The sequence below is a fragment of the Typopeltis vanoorti genome, chromosome 23, assembly GCF_054136105.1.
Source record: "Typopeltis vanoorti isolate ZY-2024b chromosome 23, IOZ_Tvanoo_1.0, whole genome shotgun sequence".
In the NCBI taxonomy this organism is placed as follows: domain Eukaryota; kingdom Metazoa; phylum Arthropoda; class Arachnida; order Uropygi; family Thelyphonidae; genus Typopeltis; species Typopeltis vanoorti.
In genome coordinates, this window is record NC_143571.1 from 89,680,276 (window position 1) to 89,703,882 (window position 23,607).

At 35.2% G+C, this 23,607-nt stretch overlaps 1 protein-coding gene across 1 annotated transcript in view; it reads left to right on the plus strand.

Moving 5' to 3' along the window:
* The window catches only part of LOC150094048 (synaptogenesis protein syg-2-like), a 255,756-nt gene that overhangs the window by 66,142 nt on the left and 166,007 nt on the right, over window positions 1-23,607 (plus strand). Inside the window, exon 2 of the mRNA XM_090412942.1 lies at window positions 22,114-22,358. Within this exon, the coding sequence (XP_090269068.1) occupies window positions 22,114-22,358 (245 nt within the window). The remainder of the gene's footprint in view (window positions 1-22,113; window positions 22,359-23,607) is intronic.

Consider the following 23,607-nt stretch of genomic DNA (forward strand, 5'->3'; position numbering starts at 1 on the left):
AGAAATAGTTATTTAATAAACAGATTCTAATTGCTTGTATAGCTGTAGTTAAATCTCTTTATGAAAAATTTCTTTTAAGTGATAAACAATTCTTCCCTCTCTCTCTCTCTCCCCTCTTCAAATAAGCACTGCTAAAGTATCCGGCACGTGATGCAGCTGTTGTTTTTATTTTTGTACGGACGCATAACTCTCTGTCTGAAATGCATTTTTAAAATAATTTATTGAGAAATGCCAACTTAAAGGCTTAGAATTGAATACGGGGTTTCCATTATTGATTTTTTAGCATTTCCACGGTTTTTCGGAGGTAAGCTAATACGCAAATGAATTTCCGTTAACGGATTTTAAACCTTGTCTTAAGAACATGCCGTTGATGTAGCACTTCGATTTGTTTTATTTGTGTTTGCCTTGGCATTACACTCCGCTTATGCTGTATTATTTATGAGCAAGTAGTTTCCTGGATCTTTAAGATAGTTTAATATCCCTGTTAAAAAAATCCCGTCGAATAGGCGAATAAGAAGCGAAAATACATTTTATTTCGAGATCGTGTAATTAGAGTATACCGAGGCAACTCGTGAGAAAGGTGAAGAACAATTAATTCAGAGAATTAATTGTTCATCATAAAGGGTAGCTCACTGTTTAACTGTTCGCTGGATTGAGAAACTCAGTGAATGAAGAGAAAGCTACTAGAGCTGTTGCACAAGTTGAATATGAAATTGGCAGACAGGGAAATGAGATATCAACATGGATGCTAAAAGCATCCATGTTGTTCCAAGACTGTTCCTTTGACCAGGCTATATAATTTGAGTCTCAGCACAAGGAAGATTCCACAGGAGTGAAAATAATGTATGGTAATCCATTGCACAAGGTGGTGCAAAGACTGATGTGTCCAACTATTAACCTGAAGTGGTGGTGAATATTTTGGAAAAGTTAGCAAAAGAGCGTGTACAGAAGTGGGCTGACAGAGATTCGGTGCTCTGCAATCAACAGCATACGTTTATTAAGGAAAGGTCATGTTTGGGTACTTGCTCACATTTTATTATATATTTTATTTTATTATTTTGATAAAAATGATAAAATAAATAAATTATTTATTTTATTATATTACCGTTGAGTTAGACAAGGAAGAATGCCGAATAAAATGGGGAATATGGGACTTATTATAAAATATTAGCCTATATAAGAGGATCACTCTTATATAGGCTAATATTTTATTAGCCTATATAATAAAATATACGCTGATATTTTAGACTATATTTTAGGCTAATTAAATAGGCTAAACTATTTTATTAGACAGATATCAAAAAGTAGATCAGTCCTTGGTCCATTGTTATTCATTCTTTACATTGATGATATAGGGAATGCTTTGACAAGAGACGTACAGCTATTTGCTGAAGATGGATAGATAGGCAGGGTAAGCGGGAATGCGGCTGTTATGCAATACTGTACTTGCAGAATTATTTGAATAGGCTGGAATTGTGGGAATATGAAATTGGCTATCAATTCAATGTTAATAAATGTAAAGTCGTGCACCATGGTGTAATGAGATTCTAATGTCGTATTATATTGGTGGGATTATACTTTAAAAAACGGATTAGGCTAGGGATCTTTGAGTTTTAGTAGTATATTTAGTAAACTGCAAATACAACTCGGAGGATAATTGCAATGCTGAAATGATTGCGTTTGAAATTTTTGAGTACAGATAGTGTGCATGAATTCAAGAAACGATATGACAGCTGGTGTGAGCGATGTGGCCTCCCTCGATCAGTCCCTGCTCCCTGCAGGTCTCTCTTAATAATAATAATAATAATAATAATAATAATAATAATAATAATAATAATAATAATAATAATAATAATAATAATTACACTATCAATTTTAATTTTGATCAAGAGAAATATATATAAGCAATTTAAGCTAACGAACTATACATCTCTAGGAATATTAGAAACCAGTGATACTCTCCACTCGAAAGTTAAACAACAGGATGCAGCTGAATACATCAAAAGAGTTAGAAATACTCTGAAAATAAAACTAAATGGATTCAACCCAATTAGAGCAATGAATCTTGGGATATACCATTGATCCAATACACATCTGTTATAATAGATTGAACAAAAGAAAACCTGGACAAATTTGACCGTAAAACTAGAAAATTAATGACTATGCATCATGTATTACATCCACGAAGTGATGTTGACCGGTTGTACCTATCAAGGAGAATAGGTGGACGGGGTCTGCTGTAAGTAAGACAGACTGCGAAAGAAGAATACATTAATTTGAAAAGTTACATCGACAATAGCTCTGAGCAAATGCTTCAAGCAATTACACAAGAGGGCTTTCTAAAAGCAATAGGAAACATGTCATCCAATTACAAAAAGGAACAGCAAAATAACATATGTGCGCTGGAAAAATAAACCCTTGCACGACCAATTTCTTCGAGATAACGAGGTAAAAATTTAGGTGAACAAGACGTGTCAATGGTTACAATATGGATATATTAAAAAGAAACAGAAGGATTTATGGATTTATTCTAGCAGCTCAATAACAGGCATTACAAACTAATGCAAACAAATCAAAAATTTTGAACATCAATAATAACAGCAAGTGCAGATTATGCGATCAGAAAGATGAGGCTGTAGAACATCTAATCAGTGTCTGCAGCAAGATAGCTTAAACTGATTATAAATACCGCCCTGATCTATTGGCCAAAATAATTCATTGGCATGCATGCAATGAATATGGCTTTCCTACTTCTGATAACTGGTGGCAGTATATAATAGAGACTGTATTGGAAAACGAAATAGCAAAAATTCTCTGGGACTTTAGAATACAAACTGATCGGCATTTGGAGCACAATAGACCTGACATCACAATTATCGACAGGATTGGATTATCGATATCGCAGTACCCAGTGATAACAACATTAACAACAAGGAACTGGAAAAATTACTAAATATCGAGATCTGGCAATCGACGTTGGTAGGCTGTGGCTTAAACACACCAAATCATCCGAATAGTTATCGGTAGACTTGGTGTAATTTCAAAAAAGCTATCCAACTTTTTACAAGAATTAAATATCAACGAAGTGACCCCATATGATCTAAAAAAGTAGCATTACTTGGAACAGTCCATATTTTATTCTACGACACTACTTGACAGACTATTCTTAGATTCCTGGGCAGAATCTGAATTGTTCAGTATCACCAGTCAAAGTTTTGTTTGAAACATATCTTGTTTTGACTGAGTATTAATTATGTGAATAAAATAATAATAATAATAATAATAATAATAACCTAGCCCTGCTAGTTATTATTCAAAAATAACATGACAATGATGGTTGTTAGGGGGTGGGGGAGTCGAGAAAATCTGATCTTTTTAGCTTTTGAACAGAAGGAAGTGTCTTCACTCATGTGAACACGATTTCAAGCTGTTGAAGTATCACGGCCAATGCTGGCAACATACATATACATGAAATTAACTGCAAAGTTGTTCTTTTTTTTGTAGAATATATCACCACATCATATATATACATGAGAAAAAATCATCCGCAAGGAATTATCTATTTCTACCGTTTAAGTCATGCAAAGTAATCCATATGTTCCCTTCATGTTAACAAAAACCCTGATGAAGTCCAGATGGCGCTGTGTCAGAACATCCGCGTTGTTCAAAATGCTGCTTGTAATCTTCTACGGTGAAGTCGAAATTTGCAAAAGAGAGATATTTTATGTTTCACCTCGATAGGGAGGCGTGAACTGCGATATCAAATGATGCTTGTTGGAGGAATGTCTCCATTAAATTATTCGCCTACGGTCTACGGAAGAACTGCCTCCATTAAATTCCGAAAAGGTTGTGGTAGATTGAGCGTCCTCAGAGAGCAGGAGGTCGTTATTTTGCCATATTATGTATATCTCAGGAAGGGGATTTAGCGACACTTTCTTGCTCCCGTCTAGATTTAAGCTCCCTTCGTCTGCGAGGATTTACGTTGTCGGCCAGACCGATATCCTTCCTACAAAGGATACATTTGCAAGCTTGTGATAAAGTTCGCGCTGTGTCGCTGAGTACCGCTAATACGTATCAGAAGGTATCGTATATGGCTGTGTTATTGTCGATGTGACAGCTTTTTAGGGTTATTCTCCTCTGCGGAGCCCGAAGCCGCTTCGAGGCTTTTCATATGCAAAACGCAGTAATTTGTTGTCGCCTAGCACACTCGCTCCAAGTTGCTTTCACGAGAACATTTTTAGTGCCGCGGGCTAAAAAGTTTGAAGAGAACTTTGTCTGTTGATCAATGCAACTTCTTTTCCGATTCTCGGCGAATAAAGAGAGGCCCAGAACAATAAGGAAGCAGTTAGATGCTCCTTAAAATCATTGCCAGGCTACACATTGCTGAACCTTTTTGTGCTGCCTTTTAAGTAGCTGCAAAGTACCTTCGGGAGGAGCTTGTTAAAACCTCAACGCCAAGTGGGCGTTCAAGAAATCGTTGCACGCACCAATTCATCAAATCTTCAAACTTGTTTTCCAACTTCTTAATTTCAATTCCTTTCTCCACCTTTGGCTCAATTATTAAAGATTCCGCTGTCCTAAAGTGCCTCATTATTTTCATCTAAACATTCAAGCCAACGACAAGTGCATTCAGAATATTGAAAGATTTCTTTCTGCAAATATTCGTTTGAGTCTCTTTGGTTTTCCAACTCTTGAATGTTTTGAAGCGATGGAGACCAGCAAATAAAATAATTACTTGGATAATTCAGGTAGATTCCTCAATGTTTCATTACCCTTGGGTTTTTAGATTCACTTCAGAAATCTCCTGAGAAACTTATATAAGATAAAACCTATTTTTTTATCTTCTCTAAACCGAGAAAAGTTAATGGTTTCCTTTCTGAATCCTGCCATAGATCCGCAAAACCTTTCTAAGCTATTGAGGATCCAGATAACGGAAGCGATATGTACCTATTTGGCATTTCCTTATTGGATAAACACAAAGCTTAGCAGGTGGCCGGAGGCAGCAGCAGCTTTAATTTGCGCAGGAAGTAATAAAGGGGTGATCTATTACAAAATGTAGTCCCTCCTACAGTGTTATCAGACGCGCTAAAAAGGTAACTTTTCTACGAAGATTTCCTGGTAAATGATTATCATCCACGCTTTTTTGTATCCAATCTCATACATGCTATCGAAATATAATATTTAGTGTGATCTGGTTTTTCTCTGCCCTTAGGTCTGCACATTTTCTAGATAGAATTTGGGCGGTTGAGTTGCGGAGATGGACGGTATTCATAAATTGATTCTCAGCAAACAGATTCTATCCAAACTATATACTTTTAGGCTGCTTCATTTATTGATTTGTGTAACTACCTAGAAATGCGACCGGGTAGGAAATTAATTCAACTGTTTAGCTTCAAGAATTCGGTAATATTTAACGAAATATCGAATTCTCCTGAAATGTCAAGTTTTCTATAACAACGATGTCAATCAGTTTATCCTTTCGCAGTTATCCCAATAGGAAGTTTGAAATGCTATTTTCTATTCATTCGATATCATTTAAGAGATTAATAAAATGACATACACCATGGTATTCCATAATGACAGGAAATAAGGATATCCTTTATCTAATAGCCATTTTAATCTATTTTATTTATTAGAAGCTGAACGGAAAGGACAGAAAAATTTGGCTTTATACGGAGAGAGAGAGAGAGAGAGAGGAGAGAGATAACATTTACTTGAATAATTAAAAGTAATATAATCGCGTGCATTCTTCGCGTCACTTTATTATGTTATCATTGGCAACTTGTTGAATGTTGAAAGAAAAGCAAGTCAGTCACAGTTATATGTATATATATATTTTTTTTTAATTAAGAGAATTTTGTCCAGCGTAAGTTTTCTTGGTTAGCTGTAATCCTCAAGACATTTCACACATTTCTCTTGTTCCATTGAAACTTTAAGGTAAATAAGGAAGGAAAAACGATCCGCATAATATAAATGGGCACGTTCTATATGATCGCCTGTGACTGATGCATAGTTTCATTCATCTGAAAACATATTTATTCTCAACATATTATCATCATCTTTGCCTAGCTTGCATTAATATGGTCTGCTCACTAATGCAGTATTAAATGAGAGAAGTAGTGGAAGTAAATATTGCTCAGATGAAATTATAAGAGAGTATGGTTTCGAGATGGTTATGCTATCGGTGCAACTTTGCAATGTCGCTTGGAATGATATTTTCGTGCTGTTTCCAGAGCTACTGACTTGGGAGTACTGTACTTTATCTCTGAAAGAAAGCAGTCATGCCACAAGCGAACACCGGCTACATTTAGTTATTTCATCTGTGCTCCGTTGATTTTCATAGCGAAACACAGAATTAAAATTGCATGTGTTTGTCTTTGAAAGGTAGACATGAAACCAAAGCCGTTTCCAACATCTCACGCAGTTAACCGGTCCTTCAAATAACGCGTATGCGAAGTCTAGTGCCGTTACAGAAGTTTGGTGTGTGTGTGTGTGAATTTCTCAACGAAATAGAACTTGTTGTCGATGTGAAGAGAGGAAAAGCTCCTGAGGTTGTTGAACTAACAGACCCGACAAGATAATACTTTAGTCATTTTTTTAAGATATTGTTCATCTTTTCATCAGAATCTACGTAAATATTATCAGAAGGAAGTTATTTCAACAGTTATTCCATATCTCTAAGTTTCCACAGCGAAAACCCAGGCTATAAATAAGGTTATATTCGTTTTTAGACATTGCTTAATTTATAGCTATAAATAAAATAGTTTTCGAAATTTATCGTCCAATATCAAAAGGCAATTTATTTGAATTTACGTCAGAAAAAAAAAATCTCCAAATCTCAAATATTAAGGGATAATTTTTGATAAAAACTAAATTTTAAGAATGTTCCGAGCTACTGTTGAAAGCTTAGTTGTTGAAATGGTGCAGTGAACATAAGGAGAAAAAAAAACTGTTAATTTTATTAATGCAAATTGCTTGAGACACAATGCAAATACGGACTCCTGCTACAAATTGTATATTATGATGATTCTTCTTGTATGCAGTACTACACTGCCTAACTTAAAACAAAACTGAAGTTACTGAATAAATATTTAATAAATAGATCAGCTCAACATCAGCTGTTTAATGTGTATATGCACAGTTCTCACAAACATCGCCACACAAAGCGCTGTAATAGCAAGTCTTCCTTGTACTTTTCCACTGTGAATTAATACGAACTAAACCCGTCATTTACAGACTCACAACAAAAAATATATTTACCGAGAAAAAGAGGTAACACACACACACACACACGCACAGTATCTATCGATTAATTTAACCTGGCACGGATCCACTGTCTCTCTCACCCCTGGCATTTTTCTTCGCATTCCACTTCACCATTTCATCCTTCAAAATATGAAATAAAAACCGAAGTTTTTCTTCAAATATATTGAACGAGTGGTCACTGTATTTATGCTATATTTTAGAGCAAACTGTTTGGTCTTCTTTGAGGATTTTCTCTTCGCTGAATTCTTTTGTTTTTGATTGGATTATTTCTTGACCGACAGATACGCTGCCCTTCTAGTCAGAACTGATATTATCCCACGATGAATGAGGTCTGCAGAACCAGCCAACTGTGTTTCATCTCCACCACTAGAAATGGAAGTTTAAGCTTTTCAATTTTTCATCTAAGAATCTCATCCACGGGAAGAAGGAACAACGAACTGAACTGCACCCTAAAAGTATTAAAAAGCTCATATCAAACTCATTTCATACAGATCTTAACAATTCCTTTTAAAGTGTTTGCTTGAACTATATCAAATATGAAATGGTCGCTTGATAGGAAAAATGTCTGAAAGTAAAGAGAAACAATAACCGCTAGATGGTGCTGAAGGTGACATACACAAGCTCAAAGTCAATTTGCAGTGTGTAATTATTATTACACGTTGTTGGAAGAATTGTGATAATTAAATTAAAGTTGAATACTCTATATTATAGAGTAATTTTGGAAAAGTATAGAGTCAATAATTTTCCAAAAGAATACTGCAGTAATATTTAATTTAAATCTCAAATTTCCGCACTCTAAATATACACATGAAAGCGAATTCAACAAAATAACAGTTGTATCTTGTAAATTTCGTAGTAGTCCAATTATTACTTTATATTATACTTTATATTATAATGAAAAATTATTTTATTTTCATTATAATATAAAATTTTTACTAGAAAATTTGGAAATGGTGTGATAATCAATTTGACTTCGTATAATCATAACTACTATAGAATTATAAAAATTAACTATATAATCAGAATTAATTTCATTTTGCAAATTAAAATAAATAAAACAGAAATTGAATGTTAGTAAATTATTTTATAAGAAAGAATTTACTAAAAAAAGATTTACTAAGAAATCATAATTTGGATCTTCTCTTTAATTTATAAAAGAAACTAAAGATTTTCTTTTGTTTCTTCACATATGCTAAGCTTAGTAAGAGTTATTGATATCTTTGATCATTATGCGTCATTCTATAAAACTAAAATTAAAATTAAATACAGTACTAGCAATTCAAAACCTGAAGAAACTTCTACTGAGTAGGTTGCCAACTATTAAGAGCAAATTATTCTTAATAAACTGCGTTTTTGGAGTTTCAATCTCTGGTTTTACTGTGCGTTTCGAGACTTATTTAATCTTTTAAATTTTATTAAGTTATTTAACTGGGAATCAACATAAGTTGCATTGCTGATCGTTCGCTATTAATATCACTGTTTTAAGCAGATGTTGTTGTTGCCGAGTCCGTTGAAGAACTTCTAGATATGACCGTGGGCCCAGTGGTGCAGCTAGAGCTTTCGCCGCCCCTCTCAATACACACCAAAAATACTACAAAAAGTCAAAACGACGTATAGGGAAATAAATTAAAATAATATGTTTATTTTTGAAGAAAAACTTTAATTTCAACATTCTAAAATGTTATTTTTCTGTTAGCAAAATCGTCGATGACATTGGCGAAGTCGATTTCATAGTAATGTAGGTATTTCTTAATCAATTTTATTTAGAAAAACTCCTCTCACAACTAGCAACACTTACAGCAATGTGAGGAAAATTCACAGTAGTACTACAATATTTTGAAATGAGTTCTCGAGACTGTATTTTAGAATTAACTGCAAAAGTTCAAAAAAAAAGGTTCAAAGTGACGCCGGGGCGGACCACCTCCCCCCCTCCCCGCTAGCTACGCCTCTGCGTGGGCCTGTAGAACTGCTTTGGCAATCAGTTGAACTTTGATAGAGTAGAGCTTTTCTGTAGGGTTATTGTCAATTTTCTGTAGAGAAGCGGCAATTGCTGGACAAGAATAGATATGTGGAGGTGTTAGTTCGAATACTGGACAGCGTTTGCATATTTCATAGCTTCTAGTACCGTCCGGATAAACTTTCATGCCTTTAAAATGTTCCGTCCTTAGTCTGGTGATGATTGTGGTTATTTCTCTATTTTCATTAATTTCACTGATTTAATTCTCCTTGATACCAATTTTTACCAATCTTATTTTGGCGACAGATTTAGCATCAGTTAGTGATAGCGGGTGTAATTTTTGCGGCGATTATTAGCATTTGAATAATATCGATAGGTACTTAGCTGCTTATCACGTTAAACCAAAACGGATAAACCAACAGTACACAGACAATTTTTAGACAATACACTGACATCACCGACTTAGTTAGTTGCTTCGTCTATAATTCGAAACAACAACAGGTCAGCAGTTAACATCTATATGGCGTACACTTTCAAAGCAGCTTAGTGATTATTACATTGGGAAAACAGACGGGCTTGTATATGTATATTTATATTCAAAGGATTAAATTAAATTTCGCCTATATTTATTTCTTGTTTTATTCATGAAGAGCATTTCTTTAATGACTGAAAAACCGGTTGCAACTCATCATTAGCAACACGAAGAAAGCTGCATTTTGTGTCTTAATGAATCCAGAACTTCTACACCTTCTCCTCACTACAATACTGCCTGCAAATGTCCAACCAAACACCCCCCACACACACTAACTTGGAAGGGTGATTGCTGGTATCCACTTACTGAGGCCGGTGGAGTGTTTACTAAGGGCCTATAAGGGCTCACACACTTCCATATAAACCATCATGTGGTTGCCATATACACGACATGTAAACATCACAGGCATGCTTGTAGGATTTATTTCTCCCAATGTATTAAATGGTCCAAAATTTGAAAATCAATTGTAATAACTGTGAAAGTGTGTGGCGAACGAGCACACGCGAATTAATTCTTCAAAACTGACAAAACAAATCGGTAACTTCGCCGGTTGGTAAGTGTAAATTCTCTAAAACGTGTTGATAAGAGTGCGCTTGAAAGAGGAGCACTCAACCCTGCTTTACATTTTAATCACAAATGTCTACATCTCTCAAGCTTGATATACTAAATGGCAGGTAAATAACACTCTACAGAATTTTAGTCACATGTATTAAAATTCAGTGCAGATTTCTGGGGAGGGTAATATTTAATGAAAAATATTTAAATACAAAAGCGATGCGTTACAGAAATACTGCTACGAATTCATTAGACGATAATGCACAAATTGCAAATCATATGAAGTTCATATCTGTTTGTATATGTGCTCATGTTATAACAATCAAAAGCAGTGAATGAGTTTTGATGAAGTTTTATAGTTAATATTTGGTCCTTTTTTTCACTAAATATGATACATTAAACAAAAGACTGCATTCTTTTGTTTAAGCATTTAATGTTAGTATAACCTTTCTCGTCTTGAAAAAGCCAGATAGACCCTAGCTGGCGAAACTTGTCGACGATTATGTATATATGTTTACCAAAATCATGGTCCAATAAACCCAACATAATATATCATATTTAGTGAGTTTGATGAAATTTAATGAGTGCCCTAGCTTTTAAAATTGTGCATCATTAAAATATATTTCAAAAATATAAGATAATTTAAACTACACAATTAAGTAATTAGTACCTCTTAGCTGTTTGTTTCTTCGCCAAAGAAAATCTGTTCTAACGAATTCTACGCTTGCGAATTATTTCTAATCTTGTTGTATCACATTGTTTATCAGTCCATTCATTATTTGACATCATCTAAAGTTTTTCAAAAGATTTCTCAAGAATTTGGACAGACATCGCCTGACCTTGAAGGCTGTCTTAAAAGAAGGGGAAACAGCTACTACGTATATATTTTTACTCTTAAAATTCAATCACGTGTTTTTTCAGGAAGCCATCTGTTTTTTTCCGGTTTCAGAGCATATAAAAGAGTCGTATTGTAACTCATCAGTTATAAAAACTGAAGGTCTACAGTGTACTTCATCGCATTTTTTATAAAATAGTTTTTAATCCTTTTGATAAATACGTAACAGATTATGACAACGTTATCCTGTCTCCCGACTGAGAATTTCATTACCGGATAGAATGAAGCACGCACGCACAACACACACACACACACACACACACACACACACACACACACACACACACACAGCTAAGATTCGGACATGAGCCACGAAGTGTAACTTAATGTGTAACATTATTTCATTGCCCATAGGAATTATTAATGGCTTGCTTCCTTAATGTGTATGGTAGAGATAATTAACTTCAACTTTTGGATTCAATTAGTATGCTAATGACTTAGCTTCCATAAGGAATCTATTAGCGGCTTCTCTGAGGTTTTCCGGATGGCTAAAAAAATGGAGAATTTTCTAGGAGACGGAGATTTATCAAGGCTGATCTCGTTAACCTGCTCCATATATTAAGGATGAAGTTAGCTTTCTTCAATGTAGAAGTGCAAACATGTCTGCTTCTTAATTATATAAAGAATACTCTTGATTCCATTATCTAATTCATATTTATTGGTGAGAGCATTCTCTTCTCCTTTCTTTCTTGTCTCCCTGTAGTAAACAGATTTCCAGTCTAACTTGAGTTTAACTTAAAAAGTTCGTCATTTTCGAATTACAAATTAATAATTAAATTACTTTCTATGCTGTAGAACGCATATTAGAATAAAATTTCCAAAGACTAATTAATAATTTCTTTCTTTCTTTTTTTTTTTTTTGGCTAGATGGGCGAAGCAAAAATGTTTTCATATTCCCCGTTATCTGGAAAGAAAATGGGTGGATAGAGTAATATAGCTCTATAAGCTCTGATCATGGCAGGAGGGTCATGGCAGCAATAGCCGAGCCTCAGTTAAAACGTCATTGGCTGCAGCATTGCCATCCATTACCCTCCATGGGTACCCATTTTAGTCGCCTCGTACGACATGCATGGGCTACAGTGAAGCTATTCTTATCCCAGCCCACACGTGGTATATTCAATCATTAATGAATCAGCAACATATTCATATATGAAAATGTTAAAAAAAATTATGGTTTATAAAATATTGATAAAGATTTCTTTAAATTCTATTTGCACTTAAAATTAAAAAGAATATATTGAAATATATTTCGAATACAATGTTTTCTAATACGAATTCAAGAAATAAAAAAAAATGTTTGAATTTGTGTGAAATGAAGCGTTGCTTATTAGCAGAAATGGTTGAAGGGCATATGTTGTTGGAATAGGAATACATTACTATCGTATTATGTATATTACATTGTACTGCAGTGCTATACTATACTATACTACGCAATTTTCAGATCTAATAGAATGTTCACGTGAAATTTACCGCCCTATCTGAGCATTAATTGGATTTCAGTGAGGCAAACTATTTGGCCATGACAGATCGCTTAAGCCTAACATGTAAGGGAGGAAGAGATGAGGTATAGTACAAATGCATATCAAAGCGTTCGAATCCTACCGAATGTTTTTAAGCGAGAAATGACTTTCACCACCTGATGTGAAACCACCATTCAGATTATTGGAGGTGTAAAGTGAAATAACGTCCAGAGCAGGGTTTTGGGTTTATCTAGCCCTTAACCCACTCGCAGTACTATATGATATAGGTCTGGACTCTTTCTTCGATTTGATTCTCATGAAATTTTCCATATATGTTAAAAATACTTTTTCTTTCTTTCTTTTTCTTTATTTTAATATGGAATTTTAATATACGTCAGATATCTCAGATCTCTTGGCATTTTGTTATAAAGACTTAAAATTTCTGGTTAGGCAAACTCTACATTAGCGAGTCATTCGTTCAAAATAAGCTGTTCTGGATTGTTTGTGAAAAAAAAAAAAGCTCTAAACCCTTTGTGATAGTGTCTACAGCTTACTACTATTAACAATCGAGGTTACAGAACTGCTGCAATTATAATAAACGAATTTGAGCTAATTACCTTCTGTGAATACCACAAACCATATACGTGTTTCTACTAGAATATATAAATCCTTTTTCTAGTATTATGTGTTCGCGTAAAAGCAAGACGTGAAATGTTTATGCAAATAATGCAAATACCTCATCGGGTGCTGTATCCGAAATGTAGGCCATTGTGTTTGAGGTTGGATACGGAACACCAATGCAGAAATATTTTCATCGTTTAGACAATACGAAGAATTATCACGACTTCCTTTAAGAGTTCGTTCAGGCAAGAAGGCTTTCGTCGTTTTCCTTAGAATGATAACGGGCAGGTAGCCTTGATCATAGAAGACTAATCAGTGTACATTTCGCACTGAACTGGCACGTGTAATCCTGCTAAATGGAATGGCATACGTGTAAGGAAATTATATGTATACTAAATTCCCATTAGAATCTTAATAACCAGTTATCTTAGTATTGATATAGCAAATACAAATATTCCAACAGCAGCTTTTAACATTGCACATACATCAGCGTAATTGGTAAAGAGAGCGAGATGTTGTTCATCATCTCTTAAACAGATCCTAATTCCGGCATGCAATTGTTTCTAAAAGCAACAGTTTGCGACGGGGTAACATGTGTTTCATCTTCTAATTAGCATGCAGTCTAAGTGAAATAATAGTCATTTATCAGATGCATATATCTCAGCACAGTTAGCTGATAATCTCTGGCTAGAATTGTTCTGCTCACTAAAGGGGGATTATTCTACAGGACCTCAATACATTTAGAGTTAGTAATTCCACGCTATTTAAGCGTGAATGAGGATTATTTGATGTACCAGTAATATAATGAGCAGACAAATATAACTCCACAAAACATTTATATTGAAATCTCAATTAGAATGCGTATATATATGAATTCTAATTGAAATTTCACATTGGAATCTAATTTCACATTTCAGCCACCAGAAATCAGTGAATAATACACTGAAAATGGCGCAGTGTGGGTAGGCAATATCAGTGCTGATGAAACAACACTTAGTGATTGACATTCTTAGACGAATGAAGGTTGCTTATTGACACAAAAGTGTAGACATAGTAATGCCTGATGTATGAACGTGTTGCTCATGCCAATTATTAACGTTATCGAAAATATTTCACAAAAACACAGGAACTTTGCAGAGATTTGCCACAATTATATCACTCTAAGCAACCCATCTTACAATATATACTCACACGTGACTTCCCTGAGTTGCAGGCACATGTGAGAAAACATTGCGTAGGAATAATCTCTCTTCTCATGGAGTTATGAAACTGCCTTAATGGCCGGAAGTATGTAATCTGCAGATGAGAAGTAATTTTGTAAAGTAGCAGAATAAAATTCGTGAAACGTTTACGATTCGTTTCGATAGAATATCTGCTCTCATTACTGAGAAAAAAACAGGGAGTATCATTTTAACTTTCTCTCTCTCTCGTACTAAAAGAAGCCGCTCGCCACCTACATGTATCCTGAAGGAAATATACAACTAAAATAAATCAATACAGCACCCTGACAACTTTACACTAGCGCCACTGAAGAAGAGGTGGAAAGAATGCACACACACACACACACACACACACACACACACACACACACACACACACACACACACCCGTTAGGTTAGATCCCATCTAAGATGCGAGTAACATTTATGAGATCATTTCAGCTGAAATAAGTTAGCTGATCTCATACGGGTTTTCTTTCCCAGGTACGAAGTTGTTTCTCCTGCAAAACAGCGTACCTGCTAGACAACACACACACACACACACACACACACACACACACACACACACACACACACCATTGCCTGATATTTCGTATTTGCATTACAGTTTGTCGTAAAGTGAAGGGAAAAATATCAACATGGCTCTTATTCAATAATTATCGTAAATTTGCAACAATATTCTCTCTCTCTCTCTCTTAACACTAAAAAGAACTAATTAAAGTAAAGTAAAATAAATAAATAAATAAAAGCCAGTGACTCCAGAATGCGATCACATAAAGTAGTATATGAAAAATCAATGAATAAAAATTAATTTCGACAAGTCACCACGAAAGAGTCTTTACGTGTTGAGTCATTGGAGATAATAGTTATCACCTGAGAGTATAATAATAATAATAATAATAATAATAATAATAATAATAATAATAATAATAATAATAATAATAATAATAATAATACACCATTACTGTATCTGCTAAGGAAATTGATGCCGTATTAATCTTATGTCGCAGCGAACTCTGGAAGTATTTACGTCAAAAATCGTGATCGAAAATATTCCTTAGACATAAATGAATGATTGACAAATTATGACTTGAGAATATTGTAAGAGGATATCGATTGACTTTGAGTCAAAAATATCACATAATAACGTGAACTGTTTAAACGGTTATTATCACCTGAGGGCGTAATAAGGTATTAATAAGTTATTAAGGTATTAATAATTATGATTTTGTAGTCTTTAAAGACGGATAAAAATCCATAATCTATAAAAATCTATTGTGCTTCTTCTGAAAAAAAGTTTTAGGACTATTTATATTTAAATTATTTCCAATTTTGATTCTAAAATAATGCAAAATATGTAAATCATCTCTTGATCTATATTATGGCATTAATATTAATATATAAGATATTAATCATAACAGTAATAATAACGATCACAATGAAAATATTTCTTATTTGATTATTATTATTTTTTTTTATGTTGGGCTCATATACGACAGGTTGGCTGATCAACCTATTAGTGCCATATATGGGTAGTGGGTTGGAAAGGAGAAATTTGTTGACATTCGATTTAAAAGCTTGTATATTGTATTCCTTGGGAAATACATCAGGGGAAAGACTGTTCCACAGTACAGCGGTAGCAGGGAGGAAGGAGGATGTTTATGTGGGTTTTAAGGTGTACTGTGAAAGGATGTTGAGCGGCAGCTGTACGTGTTCCAATGGGCTTAGTACTAAGTGGGGTAATTGTTGATGCTGTTTGAGATGAACATTTCCCATGGAATTATTTATAGAATACACAAATTGCAGAGACCAAACGTCTATGTGAAAGTGAGGGAAGTGAGTTGGTAAGAGATGGTATTTATCAGTATTTATCAGCAATTGGACTGATATTTATCAGTCTAATTGCTCTTCTCTGTATTGAGTCAAGCATTTTGAGGGAGCTTTTAGGAGCCCACTCCAAATGTGAAAGCAGCATTCGATAACTGGATGGATTTCTGATGTGATTTGTATAAGATTAACAGCTTTTTAGAGGTGAAGTAACGTCTTGAGCGAAAGAGAAATCCTAGTTTTTTGGAAGCTGAGGATGCAACAGTTGTGATGTGTTTATGCCAGGAGAGGCTTGATGTCAGGGTAATTACGAGAAGAAAAATCTCATCTTTTCTGGGAATTTGAGTGTCATCAAATATAATACGGCGGGGGGGGGGGCAGAATTTTTTGTGGGAAATAAGACGGGACTGGATTTTACGAGCGTTGAAGTTGACGAGGTTATCTGAGTCCCATTCGAAATCTAAATTAAGGGAAGTTGTCGTTGATGTTCTGTGGGTTGAAGTGCGTTGTGTAGGGTAAGGTTTATCAAATGAAAGGGAGGAGTGCAATGTGCTGTCATCTTCAAAACTGTGTATTGGGTTGGAGGTAAGCTGAAGTAGGTCATTGATATACAAAAGTAAGAGGGTCGGTGAGAGAACTAAACCTTGTGGGACCAGAGCATTAGTTGGATGGTGAGAGGTAAGGGAGCCGTCTACCATCACACATACAGTAGTGTGCGTCCAGACAGAAAGCAAGCAATCTATCTGCAGAAGTCCTGAAACAGTCCAAATGATGCGAGTTTGCTTAGTAAGCATTTATGTATATGTAGTATGTAGCATAAAGATTTGTACCAGACCCAATCAAACGTTTTAGTGATATCTTTAATGATATTTATATTTTATACATTTTAAAAAAGGGGATATCGAGAGAAAAATAAATAATTATGGAAATATCAGTCAAAACTTACTCAGATATAATATAAATATAACTCTAATTATTTGCTTCGATGTTTATAAGCAGGATTCAATTTTTGCGGAAGCTTTTCTATTTTTCTCTTAACAACTTAAATTCTCATTTAACTGTATGCGTTATTTTATGTGTTATGGGGTATAATGTTTCAGTAGAATTGTATACGATAGTAACCCAATGATGGGGTGGCCCAAGAAAATATGCTGTATTTCTAATCCCATAAAAAAAGTTGTCTTCCAAAGAAAGAAACTTAACAGAGTTCAGTGATGTGTTCTTAGCCAAGTAACCAAACTTGTAGAAGAGTGGGATCCTCTAAAGTGGAAAAAAAAATGTTGTTGTTAAGGAAAAATATTCTTTGACTGTCGTTCACTTCCACCTGCATAAAAGTAGGAGAAAAAAACAACAACATAAGCGAGAATTAAACGCGATCGGAGAGAAGAAAGAGAGAAAATGTGGAAAGAAAAGTGCAGGAAATGTGTATATGAGCACATACCGCCCACACGATCGCTTCCGAAACTATAACAGCGTTCGTGGAACACCCAAATACTTTCGATATTGGTAAAATGACTATCACAGCACAGCATCGACGGAGGGCGAAGTGAGTGCAGCAGCCACAAATCTAAAATATTACAGTAGTCATGGCAACCGTAAATGTGCAGAGAATCATTCCGATGAACCGAAGTAATGAAATGAGAAATCGGAATGATACACAGAAAAAGAGAGGAGAGAGAGATGGTGAGTGACAATTGGAATAAAACAGATTCTGTACATGTGATTGGACGGGTTCACCGCCCTTGCTCAAAGAAATTTATCAGCTGTTCATAGCGGTTTCCTTGAGAAGATTTTCCCTGATTATTATTATTATTATTATTATTATTATTATTATGTAAAACGACAATAATTTATTGTAGCTTTTTACATTTGGTTACTTGACACTAAGTATGAGATATTTTCCTTTTGCATTAAATTAAATTAAATTAGATAATAATTTAATTATTATCTAATTAAATTAAATTAGATAATAATTTAATTATTATCTAATTAAATTATTAGATAATCATTTAATTTATTAGCGCATTAATTTAATTAATCGCTGTTATATTTCAAATTGATTTCAAATTGAATTACATAATAATAATTATTATTATTTTATTTTGGCTAGATGGGTGAAGCATGAATGCTTTTCATATTCCTCGTTATCTGTAGAAGAAAATGTATGGAAAGGGTGTCATAGAGGTATGAGCTCTGTTCATGGCAGGGTAACGGCAATAGCCGAGCCTCAGTTCAAACTTCATTGGCAACAGCATTGCTATCTGTTACCCTCTGGATCGCTGCTTAAACAATGTCAATATTCGTACATATTATTTATTATTTTTGGGGGAAGAAGGAGATGAACTGAGTCCTTGACTCTTTATCCCTTCATCCGAATGAAGAAAATCTGTGTGGATTGGGTGTTATTGAGCTAAAAGCTCTAGTCATGTCTGAGTAACGGCAATAGCCGTTACTTAGACAGAAATTGTCAGGTCAGGTGGATAAAATCTCTCCTTTTCTTTCTATCCTCCCAAATTATTCCTTCGGGTCTTTCTTCTAATTCTTCTCTTATCTGGTCTCTCCACCCTTCGAGTGGTTTCCCTCATTAATTTTGCATATTCTTCTTAGTATTCTTTTTAAGTTCGTTCTCATTACATGTCCAAACTGCTTCAGCTATAAAGTCCATAAGCATTTCTTGAACACCTTTAAGTCCTAAAACTATTCCTGATGTTTTGCCAAGATTGTTCTTAAAATCTTCATTTCCATAACTTGTATTCTCTTCATATCCCTTTTCTTTAGCTTCATGCCTCCGCTGCATAAATCAAAATGGACAAAAAAGTGACTTTTGTTAATCGAAAGCTTGCACGTTGGGTCAATGAGATCCCACTTAAGTGCAAGTTTTTCCTCGGATCACTAATACTATTTATATAATATGAAGTGAATATTAAGATATCAGCACACAAAATATGGATTAATGCGTATAACTGGAATGAAAATTGTTTATATCGTTATATTTTAAATCCATCTTCCCTTTCGCGTTACGTTCATTATAAAGGTCCTTCGCATCCTACCAATTCGAACTGAAGTCTTTCCAACTGAAGTATCGTCGGAACCCACTAAGCTACAGAAGCTCTTTATATAGTAAATTACAAAATCTTTAAATGCCTAAAAGTTTATTATATTGCCGATCTGAATGAACAGTTAAGGTTCATTAAGAAATTTACACTAATTTTGCTATATAAACATTGCCTCCAAAATAATGCGATTAGGTTACAATTCTCAATTTATGGTATTCAATTTACGCATGTGAAGTTGGTTTGTATGTATTCTAGCATTTTTTTTTCTATTCGTATTTGCTTCTTATTGTAGCATACATCAGTCCCGCGCACAAGGGATTGCCGAAGACATAGGTGAACTCTCACCTTGTTCTCTCACGAACATTAGTTCATGAGAGAACAAGGGTTTATAGAGACCAATTGGTACCTATTGAATAGTTATACAAAGTAGCCTTTGTAGAACACTTCGGGTTTCTGTCGAGAATAGAGGGCGATGGAATGATCTACACATACCGGCCATTGAATCAGAAGCAGATATACGTAAACGTCATGTACCCAACGTACATGCAAAATATGTATATGCAAAATGCTTGGTCACGTGCGCACCACGTGTTCTAGGCAACCATTTAAGAATGTTGCTGGTCAGTAATCGTCAATAGCGTTAATCACAATGGGAAAAACAAAGGATCTTTCGGAGTTCCATAAAGGATTTATTGTGACTGCCTGGAGGCATGATTTTGAAAATAGCAGTGGTGACTGGTTTCTCAAAAGGAAAAATATCTTGGATGTTTAATCAGTGGAAAAATAACCCACATTGCTTGTCTAAGAGGCGTAATTGTGGTCCGAAGACAGTCTGTCAGGAACGAGATTGCCGTCGTTTGCGAAGTCTTGTACGGACAAACAGAACTTCCTGTGTGTAGCAATTGACCGAAGCATTTAATGAATGCTGTTTCCAACCACATCTCACCGAACTATGCGAAGGAAATGAAGAGGATCGGTATTGGCAGTCGCATGCCTAAACCTGAAATAAGAGTCTCTAATTCAGTGACTGGTGTGTGTAGAAAGAAGACAAAGAAGATTCAGTGACTTGTAGTTGCACTGAGAATGTATATTGAGCAGTTGCCGGCGTTTTGTGAAATTTCCGCTAATAAACTTAACAATAATTCCAATGGAACAATAATCGGTTTATTGTGGAAATATCTACGGAATTTTTAAAAAAATACTGTCTGCAAGAAAGCGAAGGGAATAAGCCTGAAGAAGCATCACTAATTAGCAGACTTTCCTCTTCGTGACATCGTGAAGAAGTTCTGTAAATAAGTGAATAAGTTAAAGAAAAAAGCATTAAACATTTTCCGCTAAAAATGTGTTTTTTAAGGGACAGAGAAAGCTACGAATGTTATATATTCGTTCCAGGAAGATAGGAAAAAATGTGAAACTAAAAATAAAAATTAAATGTTGTCTGGCGATGTTATCAAAAGTAACTGGAGATAAAAAGATTTTTTGTGAGAAAGAAAACATGGAATGCGACTAGCCTGTCCTCTCTTCATTGAAGATTGGCTTGTAGATTAATGTTTAATTATCCAAAGGAAATGAAACGGCCCCACATCAACAAAGGAACGCGGGAATATACTTAAGAATACCTGTAAAACATCATAGAATAACAGGGTATTCGTAAGAGTAGCACGGACGTCTTTCAGTATGAAAGCGATCAACCAAAAGCTCAATGAGTCCACAGAGATTTCAGGTGAGTGGGAGGACATTACATAAAGACCAGCAGTCTTGTCTTTTACAGAATGACAGTTGCGCATAAAGTAATATCAACACAGCAATCAACAGCGCAGGTTTTATTGGTGTAAAAGACATCGTAACTGATTCACGATGTCCGCGACATGGATCGATAAATCATACTACACCCTTTTCCGATCAGATGGAATGTAGGCATGCAGGTGCCTGGGGATCGGTTTATGTCTGAATGCATCATCTCGACTGTGAAGTTTAGTGACGGTGATATAATGGTCCAGTACAGTATCATTAGTTGAAAAGATAAATGTCGACAGATGAATAGTTATGGGTAATGCGGGCTTTCTGCATTGTGGCTTTATAGTAATGTGATTTACAGAACAGCTCCATGTCTTTCAACACGACACTACACCATTTCATCAAAGGAATAGCTTAGTGTGGCGTTGAACTTCCATGCTTAGGTAACATTGCGGCATGGTTTGAGGAACGTGATGTGAAACAAATTGACTGCTTTGTACAGATACCAACATCTGAGGGGCTTACATTTATACTTTGCGCTACTCTTCATTTTGAGAAAGAATATTCCAAAATATATGACTCATATTACCGTAAACATAAATTCATTCTGTGTCTAGAAGTACCATATGATTCGGACCAACAGTGGACCCGCAGGACTAAGTTGTGTGCAGTAGTTTCTCTGAAATATGAATGCCATTCCAATACTTGCGTCAACAAAACGTGCTAAATAACTTAACTCTCCTTCAATATTTCTTTCCGATTAAAAGATGTCTCAGTCGAAAAATTATTAGAAATGTTTTGCGACATTATAGTGTATGCTGTTTTATTTAAGAGTTGTCGGCCGAACTGACGAATTTATTATGGAATATCGAAAATTCCTCGGTGCTCGTATCACACATATAAAAGTCTGCTGTTATCAGAAATTTATGTTTAAGCTCTGTTGCTGAATTAAAAAAATAAAAACTTTTATCCAACTATTTATTGCAGACCTTACTAGCCAAGTGAACAGCTTGTCCGTTTTCCAACAGACTGTGGGACTCGAAACCCACTGCGGAACAGATGCAAAAGTCTGGAATGGAGGTTTATTGTTATCCAGTGTGAGATTAACATACTGCTTACTTGGAGACCTGATGTGCCTTAAAAAAGGTCCAATCCTTTTTTTGAAAGGTTACTTTTCACCGTCTGCTTCTCCTGTGCACCAGTTCACTCCAATAGTTTCTGAAGAAATTCGAGTGAGTTAATGAGCTTCATTGCTTAAGTATTTCCCAGGAACCACCTGACATCGCAAGGTATTTTCAGGATTCTGTGACATCTCTTAGCGATTCGTCAAAGAAAAACTTCAAATTTTTCGTCATTGCGATGACACCACAAAACACCGCATCACCAATATACTAAAACACATAATAGCCTGTTCATGTCACTGAAGACTGAGGAAAATATTCAGTTATACAGAAAAACATGCATATAAACTGGTGCATTTCATAATCACGTACTTTGATAGCGGCTCCATTCTTTATCAGAGCAATTGAACGAAGGAGCTCTCTTTGGGTTTCGCTAAATAGTTTTTTTTTTATTCCTCTTTGTACCATGTGTGCCGCACTAGTGCACAAAGTGGCTCTTGGCTGTGGCCAAGAGACTGCGGGTTCGAATTCTACTATGGATGTTTGTGATTGTCTTTAGGTGAAAGATGAATGTCATCGTCGGTGTCAGATCATCTTCCCCGCTTATTGATAAAATTAAGTGGCCTGAATATAAATTTCTATATGTATGCTTACTTATTTGCCGAGAGAACCTAAAACGACTTATTAGTTTAATGTTCAATGGATAATAAAAACGCACAAAAAAAAGTCTGAGTGTTTGATACGAATTCCTACCACAAATCTCAGAAATACCCGTAGGAATTCTCAACTACTTAGCGAACCATAGACATTTTCCTCCGCGACTTCCTTCTACATTATCTACCAAAGATTAATCGATCAACGATTTTTACATTTTTTCCCCTCCATTACTGTGTTACTCAGACACACCGATATCTCAGTGGGAAGCTCTTTAAATAGTCAGCCCTATCAAATCGCTAATGCGGCGTGCAAGACGGCAATTGCACGCTAACAGACAACTTGACACGTGCTTCTTGTTCGCATCAACTTAAACGGATTGTTTCCGACCACCACTGTAAGGTAAGGCAGGCATCGTCCTCAAGTAACATTCCTTCACGCAGCCAGTTCACTCTATTATGTGTTCGTGTGAGTTTAATTTCGGTTTATTTTTATTTTATTATTATTTTTCAAACGGACCAAGACAGCCTAGAAACAAGATAGATAGAGATCATATGACTGAAGACAGTAGCGCACTCAGGATTTAATCTTGAGGGGGGGGAGGGGGAGGGACGAGTTGAGTAGACGATTTGAGAATACACACTACGCATCGCTTTCGACCTATGACTGAGCATCTGCAAATAACACAACAAAAATAAAAAAACAT